We start from the raw sequence: 21,467 nt of genomic DNA, 5'->3' as shown, positions 1-21,467 counted from the left end.
ATTAAAATCAGCCATTGTACCTGAAGACTGGAGGATAGCAAATTTAACCCCAATATTTAAAAAGGGCTCCAGGGGCGATCCGGGAAACTACAGACCGGTTAGCCTGACTTCAGTGCCAGGAAAAATAGTGGAAAGTGTTCTAAACATCAAAATCACAGAACATATAGAAAGACATGGTTTAATGGAACAAAGTCAGCATGGCTTTACCCAGGGCAAGTCTTGCCTCACAAATCTGCTTCATTTTTTTGAAGGAGTTAATAAACATGTGGACATGACTAAGCGCACAGAGTAGTAGATGAGCAGCTTCATCCCAAAACTTCTGCTAAAGAAATTCATTCCTGTCACTGGAGCCCACAAAGCCCTTTTACAAAATCACAGGGTTTCTCAGCCGTGCAGCTTACTTCATTTGAAGTAGACTCTCAGAGGGGTTGAATTTAACTCCTTTGTGTCGGATATTTTTTATTTCTAAGCAGGTGATTTCAGGCATTGCTTCCCAACGCTCTTTTTATTTTCTGTACTGTATCCAAGCAAGCAGCATCTCTCTCTCTGCAATGTTATGTTTTAGTGCTTCCCTTTCATTTCTGTTTCTTTCGGCAGTGTCAGCTTGAAACTGACATGGCGTCCCTGCATTTCCTGTTTCATTCAGCTCGATAGGTACAGGTCCCGCTCTGAGCAACCTGCCCTGCAATTTAATTCTAAAAAATGTATATCTCTTTGCAGATTTGGTGGATGCTAAGCCCTGATGTTGGTGCTTCGGGATTATGCATCACACTAAATGGTGACCAAAAACCACCTGAGGAAGGAGACAGAGAGGCAAAGTAAGAGACAGGCATGTCACTCCTTCTTGTGTCTTTTATTGTATCTAAACAAAATATTTTGCCCTATCTTAGATACTTATATTTACAACCTTTGACTGAGAGGATAAAATATATTTACAGATAGATTTCTTCTCAAACATATCGTAGAAATCTCATTGTAAAAAGCACAATCAAAAATAAACACTTAAAAGTCCCTGCCTCTGAGGTACAGTAAAAACCACTCTCTGAGGCCTGAACACTCCACGGATCCAGCAAATGGGGTGGGTTTGGAGGGATAATGGTTTTCAGAGTTCCAGTTTCCCTAAGAAAAGTAGGATTGTAATTCTCAGCACGCAATAGGGCAAAAGCAGGACTGGCTCAAGCCGATAACTTGAGGCTATCTGGTGACCCATTATCTCAGCTCATTGTGGAGCCAATGTAATAAGCTATGCATTAAAACCATGTGCACCATTTCTTAATGCCTGTACTTTCAAAGGTTTAGCTCCCAAGGCAGTAAACTGGTATTGTACTGATATACCAGGAGTTTAAAAATATGCACACACACACACACATTCAGTTAAAATGGGCACTCAGCTTTTTGCTTAAGCTGAGCTCACATTTTACCTCGGGAGAGTTATTTTTTTTTTTTTTTTTTTTTTACCAGAAATTAAGCTTTGTGCACGCGCAAATCAGGTTTTATTTTATTTAACATTTCTGTGCATAATCAGGTTTTATGTGCAGAAAAAAGGATTTACTGTCTGTACAGAAAAGCCAATTTGTGCACAAAGCACAATTTCTGCATATCCATACTGATCCCCGCACCATGAAGTCCAGTTTCAGCCCCGCAGACTAACACTGAGTACAGGAACTTTACCTCTGACCAGGACTTGAATTTCCAGTGATAAGAATATATAGGTTAAGCCTACCCACCTTTCTGCATTGAGGGTTTATAGCTAATGCCATCATTAACATGGGATTTCCATAGAGGTGTGCTAATTTGTGCACATATGCTAAAGCGTGGTTGTGCGCAAAACTCCTCGTTAAATCTGGACAAAAATGTGCGTAGAACGGCTCACTAGCAAGTGTGTACAGACTAGCACAATTTATTGCATTGGCCCCTAATCTTTCTGTGCAAACTCTTTCTAGTAATGTGCAGTAACCATCTGTGAACCCTGGCTGCACGTTGGGGTTAAATTGCTGTGAATATTCTCTGATGAATCAGAGAGCAAGAAATGGCACCTCGTGGAGTGTCTCTTTAGTTCACCGGTGGTAATATTATGGCTAAGAGTTCCTTGTTGCAAGGTTTGGAGAGTGCAGCCCCTCACTAGGGATTAACAGAAATGACACCTGTGAAACCCTGAAACTAAGGGATGGGAAACAAGGCTTGCTGTACAAGGGTTCTGTGCCGTTTTCATGTCTGTGAATCGAATGATGCCTTCAGACCAAAGATGATAACCTGCTGAAAGTTAAAATGATAATATCCTATTTTATTTTTTATTTTTTTTTAAAGATGAGACCATTATTTTTGGTATCAGCATTGAGAAAAGAGATCAAGGTTTTACTGATTATTCTGTATACAAGATCTTTGGAATGCAAGTTAAAAATTAAAAATTATCACAGCAAAAATGAATCTTCTCTCTGTATTTGTACTTAATTTTGAATGTTTTACAAAGTGGAAATGAACTGTGTAAATGGGAATTAACTGAAGATACAAAGTCATTAAAAAACTGTTTCAACTCCTGCATCAGAGTTTTTCACATTGAGGAACTCCCAGAGTGCTTCAAAACAGAGTTGAACCTCGGTTGTCCTAACTGAGCTCTGACTATAAAACTACATTTTTGTTTATTATTATTTGCCCTACTTCATGTTCTGCTGGGAATAAAAATGGCTGGCAATCAACCAGAAAGTGGCTGAGAGTTGTGTCTGACTGGGCAACCTGACTAAAGTTTATACTGTTTTATAATTAGTTGGTTAGTAATTTTTTGCAGCAATCTGTATTTAATGTAATTGTCCAGCAACCTGTTTGAAACTGTTGATCTAACAAATGCAAGTGCAGTGTGGAGACCCCCAACCCTTTACATACACCCACTGGAAGAATTTACGCTCCTTGTGAACATTTCCAAATGGTAGGAGTCTCCCTCTGCTGGAACTTGGTTTCCACCCCACCTCTATAGCCTCTGAATTCCTGTAATCCTTATTCTGCTTCTTTTTTATTATTTTTTTAGGACATTAAAACAAGTCTGCAATGAGATTAAAACCAGGGCTGGCTCAGCTGTCTCTGAATCCTTCTATAATTCTAACCTTTGTGCTCAATAGAATAGGCAAAGTAGTGCGCATATTTGGGCAGCAAGGTGAATATTAATATCATAATTTAATTGTGGGTCTTTCTGTTTGTAACATTCTCTTTATCTTGATGTAATGTTTAATATGGTTGATAACAGAAATGTAGAAAGAACAGGCCCAAGGGGACTTGGTTTGTGTAATTTGTTTTTACAAACTTTTAGATGTACTGTCAATCCTCTTCTTCCCAGTGATATGTGTACAAGTTATCAGAAGACCAGAGATGTGACAATCAGTTGGTCCTGTGGTGTTCTGACATGGTTGTTTTTGTTGTAGCCTATAAGAAAACTAACCCCAGAATGGCACACAGCCACGCACAGCATCCAATTACAACAGCACTGACTGTACCACCCAAAACGACCAACTAAAAACAGGGCCAACTGTTCCACATGTCTACAAACCACAGTGCAACTGGCTTTCACAGATTAACAAACCACAACATGGCCAACTATCCCACACATCAGTTAACTGTAACACAGCCAACTGTTTCATACATACCGACCAAATGAAACATAGTTGACTGTTCCACATTTCATCAATCAGCCACAACAAAGCCAACTGTTCTACACTTCATCCACTACCACACCCTGGCTGGCTGTTCCACACTCTCACTAACCAACCACAATAAGGCCAGCTGTTCTACATATCAACCAAACATAACACAGCCAAATGTTCCACACACAGTGACCAACTGCAACATGGCCAACTGTTCAACACATCAACTAGTTGCAATGTAGGTGAATATTCTGCACACTAATCAACCACAACAGGGCCAACTGTTACATATACCAGTCAGCTGCAACATAGCTGATTTTTCCATAGGTCAATCAACAGCAGCATGACTGACTGTCCTAAATCAATTAACTGCAACACAGCCAACTATTCCATAAACAACTAACCACAGTAAGGCTGACGGTTTCACACCTACCAACCAATCACAATAGAGCTGATTTTTTAGCACCTCAACCAAGTCTAACACAGTTGACAGTTCCACCTACCACCATCCTTTGCAAGACAGACGGTTCTGCATATAAATAAACCACCTAGGAGCCAATGTTCAGTCTATAAACACATTGTCACAAGACTGACTGTATACACGACTGTAAACTCGTTCCATATGGAAGCCGACCATTCCATAAGTCACTGCTCTTTCAGCAGTTCATAGAAATAAACCACTAGCAATAACTTATCAGAAACATGGGATAACCTGCATGAAGCAGCAGTTACTAACAGAAGAAACTTGCTGGGCAGACATGGACTATCATTACTATGTTACTATATAAGGGGATTAACAATCTCGCCTCAAACCAATGAAAACTCTCTGGTTTATGCTCTCTGAGTCTCTGAGACTCCCTCTCCCTATGCTATGAAGGAAAAAGGTGGATATCTTCCAGGAAGAGGGACACTGGAAGGAAGAAAAAGCAGTAAATAGAAATGCAAACATCAGTATGCCAGTCGTCTGCCATGTGTAGTGTGTAAGAGATGAAGGATGATATCATAAGGCAGCTCAAATCACTGCAGGGAAAGAGGCCCCAAGTCTAAAAGAGACCATCGTGAAGAAGACGACTTGAGTAATCAAACTAAGAAGACTTCACAGAGCGTGGTCCATCAGACCGTGTTGCTCTTTGATACACATGCCAGGACATATTGACTGAAGGCAATCTACTCTTAGGTACACCCGTGCCAGTTGCTGGAGGTGGGGCTGGTTTGGGGACCAAGGCAAAGGGAATGGAACATAGCTTATTCATATGCTATGTTTCCTAAAGTTTCAAACATGCATATCCTGAATACTACAAGATTTCAGCTCTTCATGAAATACATCAATGCAAAAAACATCACTGTGGATTCCCATTCTGTTTTATTTTTGTTGATACGCCTGCTGATTCCACTATTCCAATGCAGCTGATGTCTATCTTTTCCTGTCCAGTGCATACTTTTGCCTCTCCCCTTAATCTTCTGCTTGTCCCAGCACACAGAGCAATGGGACAGCAATGGGACTGACAGGAGTGGCAGAGATGGTGTCTCTGGAGGAAGACACAACTGAACAGAGGATAATGCTTCAAATAGCACAGCTAAATGGAGAATGCTATTGCACAGTGGGTGTAGCTGTTACACATAGAGACAGATACAGATTTTAGGAATGGCACATCTAGAGCAAGGATGTTTCAGAAAAGGCAGAGCTAGATGTAGTGGGTTTTAAGAGGGAGAAAGTTAAAAGAGAAATATTTCAGGAAGGGCACAGCTGGTAGGATAGTTGTAATTCAGGGACTGCACAGCTGGATAGAGGTATATTTTAGGAAAGGCACAGCTGGATGGCCAAGGATCTATCAAGAAAGGCACAGCTTTTGGATAGACAAAGTTGGGTTAGAACAGCACATCTGTAGAGGTAAACCTCAATGAACATGTTCTTGGGAGGGGAATGCTGGAGAGAAGTGTATTTTAAAAAGGCACAAATGGAGGGACAGAGTAAGGGAAAATCATGAAGGAGAATGATGGATGAAGAAAGGTGAATACAGATCAGCTGGATGGGAAAGGCTATATCAAAAAGGGCACAGTTGGATGGGGGAGCATGGTACTCAGCTGGGTGTCCTCTTCTCCCCCACCATGGTTATTTGTCCAGCCTTCCTCATCCAGCCCAGATTTCTGAAATGTTTGCCCTTTCAGGGATCTCTTGGAGCAATATCCTCATCTGTTTGATACACATTGTCACTATTCGACCTGCACCTGGGACTCTGGGGAATCTGTCCTATCAGTTCGGTCTTCAGAAGATATTACGGGAGTGCAGGCGTTGAGGCTTCCTTGGTGTTATTGCTTGAAACGGAAGATTTCTATAATGCTGCATCCAGCTGTAGCACTACAGAAATAAGTAGTAGTAGCAGTAGTAGCAGTAAAAAGGCTGCTGGGTCCAGCACTGTACAGTAATCCAGGTAAGGGTGTGTGAAAGATGAACAGATTCTGCCCAATGGTGGACTTCCTGCAGCCAGGGTATCACTCCAGTGTATGAGTGTGTATGCGCTCTGTCCTCCACTGTTGTGTGCACAGGTTCTCGGTTTTGCTGTAGTCTCTCCTGATGCAGTTACCTAGAAATGGATGTTTGAGATGAAAGAGAAGCGCCTCCTGCGGTGGGCGGTAGTGTTTCCGTAATAAACCGCTGGAGGAAGAGCAAGCTGCAACCCCTGCATCTTCAGAAGGTCTTCTCAAGTCCCTGGAGCAGCAAACCCATACAGACTGAAAAAAAGATATTTATCAAACATGTTCATCAGATGATGTCCTCCTCCGGCTGCTCCCCCAGAAGCCAGTATGTCCTCACTTTGCCTTTTCCCTGAAACAGATACAACAAGGCAGCCTTCAGAAAATATGACACAATATGATTCATCTATTTGACTGAGTACAGCTCTGGACAGAGCTTCAGTTTAAATTTACCATACACAGCTAGTGGAATGAATATGGGGGCTTAAGAGCACCTTGCTCCTCCCTTTGTATAGAAACACATAATATGACAGCAGATAAAAGCCACATGGCTCATCTAGTCTGCCCATCCATATCTCCTGCTCAGCTTTTCAATCCTTTCCTCTCAAAGATCATCTATGCTTCTCCCATGCTTTCTTATAGTCTGATACTGTCCTTGTCTCTACCACCTCCACAGGGATGCTATTTTGAAGCAAGGAAGAACATAAGAACATGCCATACTGGGTCAGACCAAAGGTCCATCAAGCCCAGCATCCTGTCTCCAACAGTGGCCAATCCAGGCCATAAGAACCTGGCAGGATCCCAAGGGGTAGAGAGATCCCAAGCAGCTTATCCCAGGAATAAGCAGAGGATTTCCCTAAGCCACCTTAATAATTATCAATGGTCTTTTACTCCAGGAAATTGTCCAATCTTTTTTAAATGCAGCTAATCTAATAGCTTTTCTCCGGCAACAAATTCTAGAGCTTAGTTATATGTTGAATAAAAAAAATATTTTCTCTTATTTGTTTTAAATGTATCACCTAGTAACTTCATTGTGTCTCCTCTAGTCTTTGTACTCTTCGAAAGAGTAAACAGCTGATTAACATTTACTTGTTCCACTTCATCTCCCTTCAGCCATCTCTTCTCCAAGCTGAAGAGTCCTACCTTACCTCTTTAGTCTTTCCTCATAGGGGAATCATTCCATCCCCTTTATTATTTTGGTCTCCCTTTTCTGCACCTTTTCTAATTCTACTATATCCTTCTTGAGATGTGGTGACCAGAACTGCACACAAGACTCAAGATGAGGTTGCACCATGGAGCGATACAGAGGCATTATGATATTCTCTGTTTTATTCTCCATTCCTTTCCTAATAATCCCCAGCACTCTATTTGCTTTCTTGGCTGCTGCTGCACACAATGCTCATTGTATGGTTTCTCTATGGAGCGATACAGGGACATTATGATATTCTCTGTTTTATTCTCCATTCCTTTCCTAATAATCCCCAGCACTCTATTTGCTTTCTTGGCTGCTGCTGCACACAATGCTCATTGTATGGTTTCTCTATGGAGCGATACAGAGGCATTATGATATTCTCTGTTTTATTCTCCATTCCTTTCCTAATAATCCCCAGCACTCTGCTTTCTTGGCTGCTGCTGCACACAATGCTCATTGTATGGTTTCTCTATGGAGCGATACAGGGACATTATGATATTCTCTGTTTTATTCTCCATTCCTTCCCTAATAATCCCCAGCACTCTATTTGCTTTCTTGGCTGCTGCTGCACACAATGCTCATTGTATGGTTTCTCTATGGAGCGATACAGAGGCATTATGATATTCTCTGTTTTATTCTCCATTCCTTTCCTAATAATCCCCAGCACTCTATTTGCTTTCTTGGCTGCTGCTGCACACAATGCTCATTGTATGGTTTCTCTATGGAGTGATACAGGGACATTATGGTATTCTCTGTTTTATTCTCCATTCCTTTCCTAATAATCCCCAGTGCTCTATTTGCTTTCTTGGCTGCTGCTGCACACAATGCTCATTGTATGGTTTCTCTATGGAGTGATACAGAGGCATTATGATATTCTCTGTTTTAGTCTCCAGTCCTTCCTAATAATCCCTAGCACTCTACTTTCTTGGCTGCTGCTGCACACTGAGCAGACGATTTCAATGTATTTTCAACGATGACACCTAGATCCTTTTCCTGCATGGTAACTCCTATTGTGAAACCTTGTATTTGTAGATATAATTTGGATTAGTTTTCCCTTAATCCATCACTTTGCACTTGTACATATTACATTTAATTTGCCATTTGCATGCCCAGCCTCCCAGTTTTGCAAGGTCCTCTTGCAATTTCTCACAATCCTCTTGTGATTTAACAACTTTCTATAATTTTGTGTCATCATCAGAATAGATCACCTCCCTCATCTCCATTTCCAGGACATTTATAAGCATATTAAAAAGCATCGGTCCCAGAATAGATCCCTGGGGCACCCACTATTCACCTTTCTCCATTGGGAAAATGTAGCACTACTCTCTGTTTTCTATCATTTATCCAGTTCACAATCACAAAAGCACATTGCCACTTATCCCATGACTTTTTTAAATTTCCTAATAATTCTCTCATGAGGGACTTATCAGCTGGCTCACCTTTATCCACAGGTTTATTTACACTTTAAAAAAAAATGTAGCAGATCGGTGAAGCAGGACCTACCTTGGCTAAATCAGTGTTGGCTTTTTCCCATTAAACTATGCTTATCTATATGTTCAGCAATTTTGTTCTTTATGTTAGTTTCTTCCTGGCACAAACCATGCTGCTGGCCCTTGCAACATCTTAAGATTGAAGCAAATAATTAATTTAGTCTGTCTGCTATAGCATTGTCATCCCTAATTGCTCCTTTTACCCCTTGATCATCTAATGGCCCAACCTACTCCCTCGCAGGCTTTTTACTTTGAATGTACCTGAAAAAGTATTTATTATGAGTTTTTGCTTCCAAGGGAAGCTTCTTTTCAAATTATCTCATGCTAGTTCCTGTTTTCTTCATTCAGATCCCTTTTCCATTTCTTGAAAGATGTTCTTTTATCTATTATAGTCTCTCTCATCTCACCTTTTGACAATGCTGATAGTCGTTTAGCTTTCCCTCTGTTTCTAATGAGTGGAATATTTTTTTATTAATTTATTTAATTTTATATACCGGCAACCGTTTGCACATCGTGCCGGTTTACAGATAACTTATAACAAGGATATATATAGGCAAAGCCTTTACAAGGAACATAGTGTAACCTAAAACATAGTAACAGATCAATAACTAGATAAATAGGGGAGGGAGGGGAGGGGGTGATCGAGACAAAGGAGGGGGCAGGGGGGGGTGAAGACGGAAACATGAGGAGAAAATATGTACAAGGAAACAATGAACAAGTGGTATGTACATAGGTTGTGTGCAATATTTGAAAAAGCACAAGGGCAACAGTGAAAGGGGTAAGAAGATATGTACGGTGCTAATAAGTGATAATTTATTGTGTGCATGATGTTAAGTGAGGGGTTTGTGGTTGTCTTGAGGGGATGGGTGTGGGTCTGGTCTGGGCTTCCAAGATGGTATTTCTAAACAGCATCCAGATGTAAACTCAAACTGCAGCTGCTTCTTTCAGTTTTTTCTTAAGTATTTTTTTCCTTTGATTATAGTTATGTTTCAAAAAGTTAAATGTTGTTGAGATAGATTTCTTTAGTGTCCGCCCTCCAGTAATTAAGTCAAATTTGATGATGTTGTGATCACTATTGCCAAGTGGCTTTATCAACACTGTTACCTCTGACATCAAATCTTGTGTTTCACTAAGGACTAGGTCTAAAATAGTTTCCTCTTTTATTGGTTCTTGAGCCAAAGATCCGTGAAGCAGTTATTTATTTCTTCTAGGAACTTTACTTCTCTCAAGACAGCAGGATGTTAGTCCTCACATGTGGGTGACATCATCGATGGAACCCTATCACAGAACACTTTTGTCAAAGTTTCTAGAACTCTGACTGGCACACTGAGCATGCCCAGCATGTTACTAACCCTGCATTCAGCAGGGGTCCTCCTTCAGTCTCTTTTTTTCCATACTGCAGTTGCCTCGCTTTTCTCAGGAGCTCTGTGAGAATTTCTCACAACTTTTTTCCTCACTGAACTTTTCTTAAAAATTTCAAAACTTTCCCCATCCTGGGGTGCCCCATCAACCGTCGACCTCTGCTAGCGCCAGTAAGTTTTACCTCGTTCTTTGCGGTTGGTTCCCGACGGTACTCTCATCGGTGCTCGATGACCACCGACTGCACGCCATGCTTATTTTTTAAAAAAATGGCGACCGGTTTTCGGAAGTGCCCTGAGTATTCGAGGACTATGTCCATTACAGACCCGCATGACATCTGCGTTTTATGCTTGGGGCCTTCCCACGACGTCCAACTGTGTACCAGTTGTGCCCAAATGACTCCGAAAGGCCCCCGGGCCCGCTTAGAAAAAATGGAACACCTTTTCAAATCTAAGCGCTCGTCTCTGTCTACTCCGACCAAATGTACACTGAGTTGGAAGCATCGGGATATCGGGGAACGGCCTTCACCAGCATCATTATGCTCAAAGGCCTCAACATCATCGTCCTCGGCACCGGAGAAGAACCGGGCCAAGCACCGAGAAAGCACTGTCATCGACACCAACGAGAATTTTATTCGGGATCGGGCACCGAAAAACCATCGACATTGTTGGAACCAACAGTTCCACTGGTGAACAGAAAAACTGATACTTCCTACCTGGTTCAATAAGCTCCAGGATTCCAGAAAAGCCAGCTCCCTCACCACTCCTTAGAGGTCGAATCCGCTCAGAAGAAGGCTAAGAGGTCCCGCCCTCATTCTTCTCCCTCTCCTGGCAAAGAACAGAAATCCTTGGATGCCTTCGGGCGTAGGGTGTTCCACAGTTCTATGTTGATGGCACGCATAGCAGCCTACCAGCTATACATGACACAATATTCTAGAAACCTCTGGAAACAAGTTCAGGATTTCTTTGAATCCCTACCGGAGTTTCAAGGAGGATTGAATTCCAACCTCTAGAAGAGCCTTGATGCTGGAAACACGAGGTCAGAGCTGATTTTGATACCTTCGAGACTGCCTCCAGAGTGTCAACAGCAGGTATAAATGCCAGATGCTGGGCATGGCTGAAATCTTCAGACTTACGTCAAGAAGTCCAGGACAGGTGAGCAGACCTTCCATGCACAGGGGATAATTTGGAGAGAAAATCCAGAAATCAGTTGTGCAACTCAAAGACCATCATGAGACATTGCGCCAACTATCTACTCTTCCCTCTGACTTTTTGTCTACCACCAAAAGGCAGTTCAGATGGGAACCCAAGAGGGTAACCTATAAAACCTGTAGGTATTACCCTCCTCCATCCCAGACTCGACCAACCAGACTCTAACAAAAAGGTCAGCCTTGTCAGCACAGGCCTCCGAAAGCCCAACCAGCTCCTCAGACTGGTCCTGCATTGGGGTTTTGACTCCCTTCTAGAGAACAGCAGTCAACCCCCGCCTCCAACAATATTTCCTGTGGGAGGCCACTTGTGCCACTTTGCCAACATATGACGCTCAATTACAGTGGACCAATGGGTCATTTTTGTGGTTGCCCATGATTACCATCTAAACTTCTTTATACTATCACCGGACTCTCCACCACGTCTGGCGTGGAATCTACCCAACCATACTCCACTCCTTGAGGCAGAATTCTCCACCCTTCTGCAGTCCAATGCTGTAGAACTGGTTCCCCGACTGCAGCGAGGAAAAGGGTTCTACTCCGATATTTTCTAATTCCAAAAAAGTCAGGCGGCATTCGTCCTATACTGGACCTTTGTGTCCTAAACAAACATGTCTGCAAGGAAAAGTTCAGAATGGTAACCTTGGGCACCATGCTCCCTCTCCTACAACAGGGAGATTGGCTCTGCTCTCTAGATCTTCAGGAGGTGTATGCCCATATAGCCATAACCCCTCCTCATCGAAAATACCTCAGATTCTTAGTCGGCCATAGGCATTTCCAATACTGAGTGCTACTGTTTAGCCTAGCGTCAGCACCCCATGTGTTTACAAAATGCTTCTCAGTAGTAGCAGCTTACCTACGACAATGCAGTATCCACATCTATCCGTGTCTAGACGATTGGCTGCTCAGAGGTCCATCCAAGGAGGTAGTACTTCAATCCCTCTGTCTCACTATACAACTGCTACAGTTCTTGGGGTTTTTCATAAACTATCCCAAGTCAAATCTGACTCCATCACGCACCTTCTTGTTCATCGGAGCGGATCTAAACACCATTCAAGCCAAAGCGTTCCTCCCAAAGGGCCAAGCATGCACATTGCCAACCTTAGCCAAAGCAGTACAGACTCGCCGAACCACTACAGCTCGTCATCTACAAACCTTGCTAGGTGACATGGCATCTACGGTTTATGTTACCCCAATGGCTTGATTAGCCATGAGAGTTACACAATGGACTTTAAAGTCCCAGTGGTCCCAATCACATTAACATATGTCCCATATTGTCCACGTCACCAGCCAGCTTCATCTCTCACTAGCTTGGTGGATAAAGGAGTCCAATCTTCAGATAGGACTACCTTTTCAACCTCCAGAACCTCAGATTACATTAACAACAGATGCCTCCAACCTGGGTTGGGGAGCCCAAGTCAACAACCTGCAAACCCAGGGAACCTGCACCACAGCGAAAGCAAAGCACCAGATACATTTTATGGAGCTCAGGGCAGTACAATATGCCCTCTTCGCTTTTCAGGATTGCCTGTCCAACAAGGTAATCCTAATTCAAACAGACAACCAGGTAGTGATGTGGTACTTCAACAAACAAGGTGGCACAGGCTCTAACCTGCTATGCCAGGAGGCAGTGCAGATCTGGGCCTGGGCTCTCTCCCATTCCATGCTACTGAGAGCAACCTACCTGGCAGGCGTGGACAATGCGATGGCGGACAATCTTAGCCGGACATTTCATCCCCATGAATGGTCCCTAGATTCCACTGTAGGAAACCAAATTTTCCACCAGTGGGGCCACCCGCACATAGTCTTCTTTGCGTCACTTCACAACCGCAAGGTAGACAACTTTTACTCTCTTCACCACAGCTGCAGACACCACCGAGGGATGCCTTCGCCCACTCATGGACAATGGGTCTGCTCTATGCCTACCCTCCACTTCCACTCATCAGCAAGACTCTTGTGAAGTTGCAACAAGACCGAGGCACAATGATCCTCATAGTCTTTCAATGACTGTGGCAGGTTTGGCTGCCCATCCTACGCGACCTCTCAGTCCAGCATCCAATTCGCCTGGGCACAGATCCAACTCTAATAACGCAGAACAATGGACTGTTGCGTCATCCGAACCTCCACTCCCTGTCTCTGACAGCATGGATGTTGAAAGGTTTATACTACAATCCCTTAACCTTTCTGACAATGTCTCCCAGGTCCTCATAGCTTCATGAAAGCCTTCTACTAGGAAATCTTATTGTTCCAAATGGAAAATATTCTCCTTGTGGTGCACGACAAGGGAAATAGATCTCTTTTCCTGCCCCACAACAAGGTTCCTGGACTACTTCTGGTACCTCTCGGAGTCTGGCCTACAAACTTCCTCCATCTGAGTGTATGTCAGCGCCATAGCCGCTTACCACAAAGGTGTAGGAGATGCTCCGATCTCGACGCAACCCCTGGTAGGGTGCTTTATGAGAGGCTTACTACAACTGAAACCTCCACTGCATCCTCCGGTTCCTGCATGGGAACTCAATGTTCTGCTAGCATGGCTTATGCGACCTCCGTTCGAGCCCCTGCACTCCTGTGAGCTACGTCATCTCACTTGGAAAGTGCTCTTTCTACTTTAACATCAGCTCGCAGAGTCAGTGAGCTACAGGTGCTGGTAACATACTCACCTTATACAAAATTTCTCCACGATCGTGTGGTACTCCACACTCACCCTAAATTCTTGCCTAAGGTTGATTGATTTCCACTTGAATCAGTCCATAATGCTGCCCACATTTTTTGCAAAACCTCACTCACACCCAGGTGATCTTGCCCTGCATTCCTTGGACTGTAAACATGTGATCGCTTTTTATTTGGACTGCACTGCAGCCCACAGGAAGTCCACCTAACTTTTTATCTCCTTTGATAAAAACAAACTAGGAGTTCCAGTGGGCAAGCAGACCCTGTCCACCTGGCTGGCGGACTGTATTACTACTTTCTGCTACCAACAAGCAGGCCTTCCGCTACAGGGACACGTGAAAGCGCATTCAGTCAGAACCATGACAACGTCAGTAGCACATCTCCGTTCTGTACCGATTGCTGACATCTGTAGATATTGCCTCGACAAGGCTGGCAGACAGGATTTAGTCTTTGGCCAGTCTGTCCTACGTAATTTGTTCCCAGTTTAATTACTTAACTTTCTACCTGCGACCCACTGTGAAATTCAGGCTGCCCTTATACCCAACAGCACCCCTGTTGTGCCTACTGCACGTCATTGGGTGCTTTTGGTTCACTCTATTCGAACATCCTGTAGCTCCTCGCTATTCACCCATATGTGAGGACTATCATCCTGCTTGTCCTGGGAGAAAGCAGAGTTGCTTACCTGTAACAGGTGTTCTCCCAGGACAGCAAGATGTTAGTCCTCACGAAACCTGCCTGCCACCCCGCGGAGTTGGGTTCACTTACGTTTTATTATTTTATTTTTCGCTCGTACTTTTTGCTACAAACGAGACTGAAGGGGGACCCCTGCTGGATGCAGGGTTGGTGCCATGCTGGGCATGCTCAGTGTGCCAGTCAGAGTTCTAGAAACTTTGACAAAGGTTTTCTATGACAGGGCTCCATCGATGATGTCACCCATAGGTGTGGACGAACATCCTGCTTGTCCTGGGAGAACACCTGTTACAGGTAAGCAACTCTGCTCTCTCTAGCATATCCTGATGTGACATTCACTCATTCAATACTGAGTTAATTGAAATCACTCATTATTACAATGCTGCTGATTTTGTTAACATCTCTAATTTCTTTTAGTATTTCATTGTCTGTCTGTTCATTCTGGCAAGGTGGGCGGTAATACACATTCACTGCTATTTTATTTCCCTTTTCACCTAGAATTTCTATCCATAAATATTTAATATTGCATTTTGCTTCCTGCAGAACATTTATTCTTTTTGACTCAATGCCCTCTTTAATATATAGTGCCATCCCTCCACCATTTTGATCTATCCTATCATTTCGATATCCTTCCACCAAGTCTCAAAGCTGCCAATTATATCTACCTCTTCGTAACTCTCTCATCTTATTTTTTAGACTTCTAGCATTTGTATACAGACATTTCAAAGTATGTTCAAAGTATGTTTTATGTTTGTATTAACAAACTGTTTATCAGTTGATAGGGGTAATTTGAAATCTTTCTCCTCTGTCTGCTCTTTCGTTAAAGGTGCCTGATCCCCTTTGGCATTTATTGCAATCTCTCTTCTGGGATGCCCTATTTTTCCTGTTCTCTTACGGGTGGATTTTAAAAGCCCTGCTTGCCGGCGCGCCTATTTTGCATAGGCCGCCGGCGCGCACAGAGCCCCGGGACGCGCGTAGGTCCCGGGGTTTTTTGAAGGGGGCGTGTCGGGGGCGGGACCGGATGACGCGGCGTTTCGGGGGCGGGATGCAGCGGGACCGGGGGCGGGACCGGGGGCGTGGCGCCGGCCCGGGGGCGTAGTCCAGGCCTCCGGACCAGCCCCTGGGTCGGAAGATGGTGCGCCAGCAGTCTGCTGGCGCGCATAGATTTACATCTGCTTCTCGCAGGCGTAAATCTAGGGACAAAGGTAAGGGGCGGGGTTTAGATAGGGCCGGGGGGGGTGGGTTAGGTAGGGGGGAGGGAGGGGAACGTGAGGGGAGGGTGAAAGAAAGTTCCCTCCGAGGCCGCTCCGATTTCGGAGGGAACGGAGGCAGGCTGCGCAGCTCGGCGCGCGCAGGCTGCCCAAAATCGGCAGCCTTGCTCGCGCCGATCCAGGATTTTAGAGGATACGCGCGGCTATGCGCGTATCTTATAAAATCCAGCGTACTTTTGTTTGTGCCTGCTGCGCAAACAAAAGTACGCGATCGCGCTTTTAAAAAAAATCTACCCCTTAGTGTCCTTCAAAGATTCATCATTGCAGACCATGTGCTCCTGAGCGACTGTCAGCTTACCCACCATCATGTAGTTTAAAAGCTGCACTATCTCCTTTTTAGAGGTTAATGCCAGCAGCCTGGTTCCACTCTGGTTAAGGTGGAGCTCATCCTTTCAGAAAAGGCCCCTCCCCTTTCCCCATAATGAAGCCCAGTTCCTATCAAACACCTTTGTCTCATCCACGCATTGAGACTCCGGAGCTCTGCCTGCCTCTGGTGACCTGCACGTGGAACAGGGAGCATTTCAGAGAATGCCACCCTGGAGGTTCTGGATTTCAGCTTCCTACCTAAAAATCTAAAGGGGACACCTTTAGAAGTAAGGTAAAGAAGCATTTTTTTTTTCACTGAAAGAGTGGTGGATGCAAAACAGTATTGGAAGTGAAGAAAGCCTGGGACAACACAAAAGATTGTAAATGCTGGGGAAGTACAGGTAAAGCCAGATATATATGTTAGTTTAGTAGGATGGCAAATGGGCAAACTTAGAAAGAGTTTTCTCCCATTTTGTGCCTATGGAAGAAATGCTACATACATTTGGTCCTGGATGTTTCTGTGTTTCACCGTATTATAAAACACTTAGGGTTCAGCACTGCACACAGAAACGATAAGAGTCTGACTGTAGGATGAAAGGGAATCAAGAAGTAAAACACTGAATTTTAGGGCCTCGTCAAACCATATCAGGTATCGTGATTGGGAGAAGGATAAGGGGAAAAATGAACCAATGAAATGGCCTGACTACAAAAGTTACCTTCATTTCCACATCTCCGCGCAGCAGCAACTCAAAGCATCCAAATTCATCCAAGACCTCCTTAGTGGTGGACGAGACGTGGATCTTCAATGCTGGATGAAAAACAAAAGTGTGAGGTGGAGGAAGGGGAAGAGCAAGAAAAGTTTCAAAACGCCGTGGAGAAGGAACGTTAAGAAAAAGTGAAAAGACAAAAGCAGAGTTGAAAGAGAAAAAAAGAAAAAATAGCAAGTGAAGCAGAAAGAAAGAAAGGGAGAGATGAGAACAGAGAGAGAGAAAAAATTGGAATGAGAATAAAAAGAAAGTATAAAAAAGGAAATAAATAAAGACGGATTGGGAAAAGAGGGTAAGAAAAATGAATACAGGAGAGAGAGTGAAAAGGGGAATAGGTGGAGGAGAGAAGAGAAGAGAGAAACATTAGAATCTCCCTTAATCTGGAGAGGCATAAAGCACACAAAAATGACTCCCATGGAAATAGATCTCTCTAGACCATGAACCAGAGCCTGACTGTTCTTGCTGTTCTTTATGATCCAGTAAAGGATCATCCTACCTTCTCCATTGGACTCCATGCGGGATGCGGTGTTTACTGTATCTCCAAACAGACAGTACCGGGGCATTTTTAACCCAACTACACCAGCACAAACTGGACCTGCAAGGCAACCCAGAGAATGAGTGCGAGAAAGAGACTCAGAAGAGTGGCTCTGGGGTAAGAACAGTGAGGGGACTCTCAGCTAAAGGAAAAGAGGCAGAACAAACTCTGGCGTAAAAGGACAAGGAGGACTCTGAGGTAAGAAGGACTAACAAGATGCTAGAGGAATATCTCAGGTAATATCCAGGTGCTAAAAGGCTCAGGCTACATTAGTTTGCATCCCTGTGTGAATGTGTACGACCTGAGCAGCTCAGGTAACACTCACCTGTATGGATCCCTGTGGGAATGTGTAAGAGGCGAGAGGCTCAGGTGACGCTCACCTGTATGGATCCCTGTGGGAATGTGTAAGAGGCGAGAGGCTCAGGTGACGCTCACTTGTAAGGATCCCTGTGGGAATGTGTAAGAGACGAGAGGCTCAGGTGACGCTCACCTGTATGGATCCCTGTGGGAATGTGTAAGAGGCGAGAGGCTCAGATGACGCTCACCTGTATGGATCCCTGTGGGAATGTGTAAGAAGTGAGAGGCTCAGGCGACGCTCACCTGTATGGATCCCTGTGGGAATGTGTAAGAGGCGAGAGGCTCAGGCGACGCTCACCTGTATGGATCCCTGTGGGAATGTGTAAGAGGCGAGAGGCTCAGGCGACGCTCACCTGTATGGATCCCTGTGGGAATGTGTAAGAGGCGAGAGGCTCGGGTGATGCTCACCTGTATGGATCCCTGTGTGAATGTATAAGAGGCGAGAGGCTCAGGCAACGTTCACCTGTATGGATCCCTGTGGGAATGTATGAGTGGCTCAGGTGACATTCACCTGTATGGATCCCTGTGGGAATGTGTAAGAGGCGAGAGGCTCAGGCGACGCTCACTTGTATGGATCCCTGTGGGAATGTGTAAGAGGCGAGAGGCTCAGGCGACGCTCACTTGTATGGATCCCTGTGGGAATGTGTAAGAAGCGAGAGGTTCAGGTGATGCTCACCTGTATGGATCCCTGTGGGAATGTGTAAGAGGCGAGAGGCTCAGATGACGCTCACCTGTATGGATCCCTGTGGGAATATGTAAGAAGTGAGAGGCTCAGGTGACGCTCACCTGTGTGGATCCCTGTGGGAATGTGTAAGAGGCGAGAGGCTCAGGTGACGCTCACCTGTAAGGATCCCTGTGGGAATGTGTAAGAGACGAGAGGCTCAGGTGACGCTCACCTGTATGGATCCCTGTGGGAATGTGTAAGAGATGAGAGGCTCAGGTGGCGTTCACCTGTATGGATCCCTGTGGGAATGTGTAAGAGGCGAGAGGCTCAGGTGACGCTCACCTGTAAGGATCCCTGTGGGAATGTGTAAGAGACGAGAGGCTCAGGTGACGCTCACCTGTATGGATCCCTGTGGGAATGTGTAAGAGATGAGAGGCTCAGGTGGCGTTCACCTGTATGGATCCCTGTGGGAATGTGTAAGAGGCGAGAGGCTCAGGTGACGCTCACCTGTATGGATCCCTGTGGGAATGTGTAAAGCGTGAGAGGCTTAGATGACACTAACCTGTATGGATACCTATCCGCAGGCAGAGCTGGTTATTGGGCCGATGTCGGATTTTGAATGTTTTCACGGTCTCCAGCAATGCTAGGGACATCCTGGCAATCTCACGTGCATGGAGCTTCCCGTTCCTTACTGGCAGCCCTGACACCACCATGTAGGCATCTCCTATTGTCTCTACCTACAGAAGGCACAAGACATCACTGCATGATAAAGCCCCATCCAGAGTCTTTTACCCCTCTCTCCTATTAGCAAAGCCCATGGCTTCCTTCTCTAGGATAGCTCATCACCCTTTCTCATCTGTTAGTATAGGCCATTGTCCCTTCCCTAGGACTGCCCGTTACACCCCTCTCCTCTGAATACAGACCATCCTCCTCCCCAGGAAAGCCCGTCCTCCTGTCAGTACACATCATTGTCCCTTCTCCTAGGATTGCTCTTTTCCCTCCCTTTCCTGTTGCAGATATGAGGACATGCAAAGGCCAACATCTAAAAGTATCTTCAGATGCAGGTCTGACCTCTGTGTCACCCAATGATACACTGGTGCCTTAGTGTAACTCTGACACTGGCTGGACATTGAAGGATCTCTCAGTCTTCCAATGACACATTAGTGTAACCCTATTATTGATTGGGAACTGCTTTTGTGTGAGTGAGGGGAGTGGTTGGATAGATTAGAGGGCAGAGCAATTGGTCAGAGTGTATTTTGGAATGATATGAAAAGGGGTACACAATAGGTCTAGTATATGTCAGGGGAGTTGCTTAGCCTGTGGTGGAGGTGGGGGTGTGCTGGGAAGGTAGGGATATCTCAGAGTAGCTGCGGAGAGAGTGCTGGGAGCATGGCAATGCAGGGGTAACTCAGGAGATCTGCTGAACCTGTGTATAAGAGGTTAGGGTAGGGTAGGGATACCTACTGGAAACTGCTGAGCCTGTGGTTGTGGATGGGAAGGGGGCTGACAGGACAGGGATACCTCCTGGAAGCTGCTGAGCCTGTGAGGTAGGATGGGAAGGAGGATAGGGCAGGGAGGATGGGGAGGAGCCGGCTGTCGTGGTACATGTGGGCACCAATGACATAGGAAAATGTGGGAGAGAGGTTCTGGAAGCCAAATTTAGGATTTTAGGTAGGAAGCTGAAATCCAGAACCTCCAGGGTAGCATTCTCTGAAATGCTCCCTGTTCCACGCGCAGGTCCCCAAAGGCAGGCAGAGCTCCAGAGTTTCAATGCGTGGATGAGACGATGGTGCAGGGAAGAGGGATTCAGCTTTGTAAGGAACTGGGGAAACATTTGGGGAAAGGGGAGACTTTTCTGAAAGGATGGGCTCCACCTTAACCAGAGTGGAACCAAGCTGCTGGCACTAACTTTCAAAAAGGAGATAGAGCAGCTTTTAAACTAGAACAAGGGGGAAAGCCGACAGTCACTCAGCAGTGCATGGTTCGGAGAAATGTATCCTTGAAGGATACTAATGAAACAGGAGAGTTAGGGCATCCCAACAGAGAGGTTCCATTAAAAGCAAACATAGTTCATATGCCTATATGTAAAAAATCACAGAAGAAAATGATTTCCAAATTATCCTTTGGAATGATTTTCCAAATTATATCATATTATGTTAATCGTATGCTTTTGCTCTCTACTCTCCCACTCTGTAAACCCCCTGTTCACTGTAACTTTATCTTCATAGTTAATTGGTTACCCCTTGTTTCAATGTAAACCGGTACGATAAGACACTAGTCTTGGGTATCGGTATATCAAAAGTATTTTAAATAATCCTAAACAACTGAAAAGCAGGTTGTTAAAACAAACACAAAACACACTTTGAAATGTCTGTATGCCAATGCCAGAAGTCTAAGAAGTAAGATGGGAGAGTTAGAGTGTATAGCAGCAAATGAGGAGATTCATATAACTGGCATCACAGAGACTTGGTGGAAGGAAGATAACCAATGGGACAGTGCTATATCAGGGTACAAATTATATCGCAATGATAGGGAGGATCAACTTGGTGGGGGTGTGGCACTTTATGTCCGGAAGGGTATAGAATCCAACAGGATAAAGATCATAGAGGAGACTAAATGCTCAGTAGAATCTATATGGGTAGAAATCCCATGTGTGTTGGGTAAGAGTATCGTGATAGGAGTATACTACCGTCCACCTGGACAAAATGGTCAGACAGATGATGAAATGCTAAGAGAAATCAGGGAAGCAAACCAATTTGGTAGTGCAATAATAATGGGAGATTTCAATGACCACAATAATAGTCAATAGAGTCGTCAAGGTTACCCAAGCAATAATATAGTAATCAAAAGAT

General features: G+C 44.6%; 1 protein-coding gene across 1 annotated transcript in view; it reads right to left on the bottom strand.

Moving 5' to 3' along the window:
- Nucleotides 1–838: 838 nt before the first annotated feature.
- Nucleotides 839–21,467, bottom strand: part of NPR2 (natriuretic peptide receptor 2) — a 393,621-nt gene continuing 372,992 nt past the window's right edge. Inside the window, exons 19-22 of the mRNA XM_029583214.1 lie at nucleotides 19,178–19,352; nucleotides 17,556–17,654; nucleotides 17,009–17,100; nucleotides 839–6,459 (exon numbers count right to left, since the gene is read on the bottom strand). Of these exons, the coding sequence (XP_029439074.1) occupies nucleotides 6,397–6,459; nucleotides 17,009–17,100; nucleotides 17,556–17,654; nucleotides 19,178–19,352 (429 nt within the window). The 3' untranslated portion in view covers nucleotides 839–6,396. The remainder of the gene's footprint in view (nucleotides 6,460–17,008; nucleotides 17,101–17,555; nucleotides 17,655–19,177; nucleotides 19,353–21,467) is intronic.

This window comes from Rhinatrema bivittatum, chromosome 1 (genome assembly GCF_901001135.1).
Source record: "Rhinatrema bivittatum chromosome 1, aRhiBiv1.1, whole genome shotgun sequence".
Lineage (NCBI taxonomy): Eukaryota > Metazoa > Chordata > Amphibia > Gymnophiona > Rhinatrematidae > Rhinatrema > Rhinatrema bivittatum.
The sequence above is the reverse complement of the archived record's forward strand: the minus strand, read 5'-3'. Positions and strand labels throughout refer to the sequence as shown.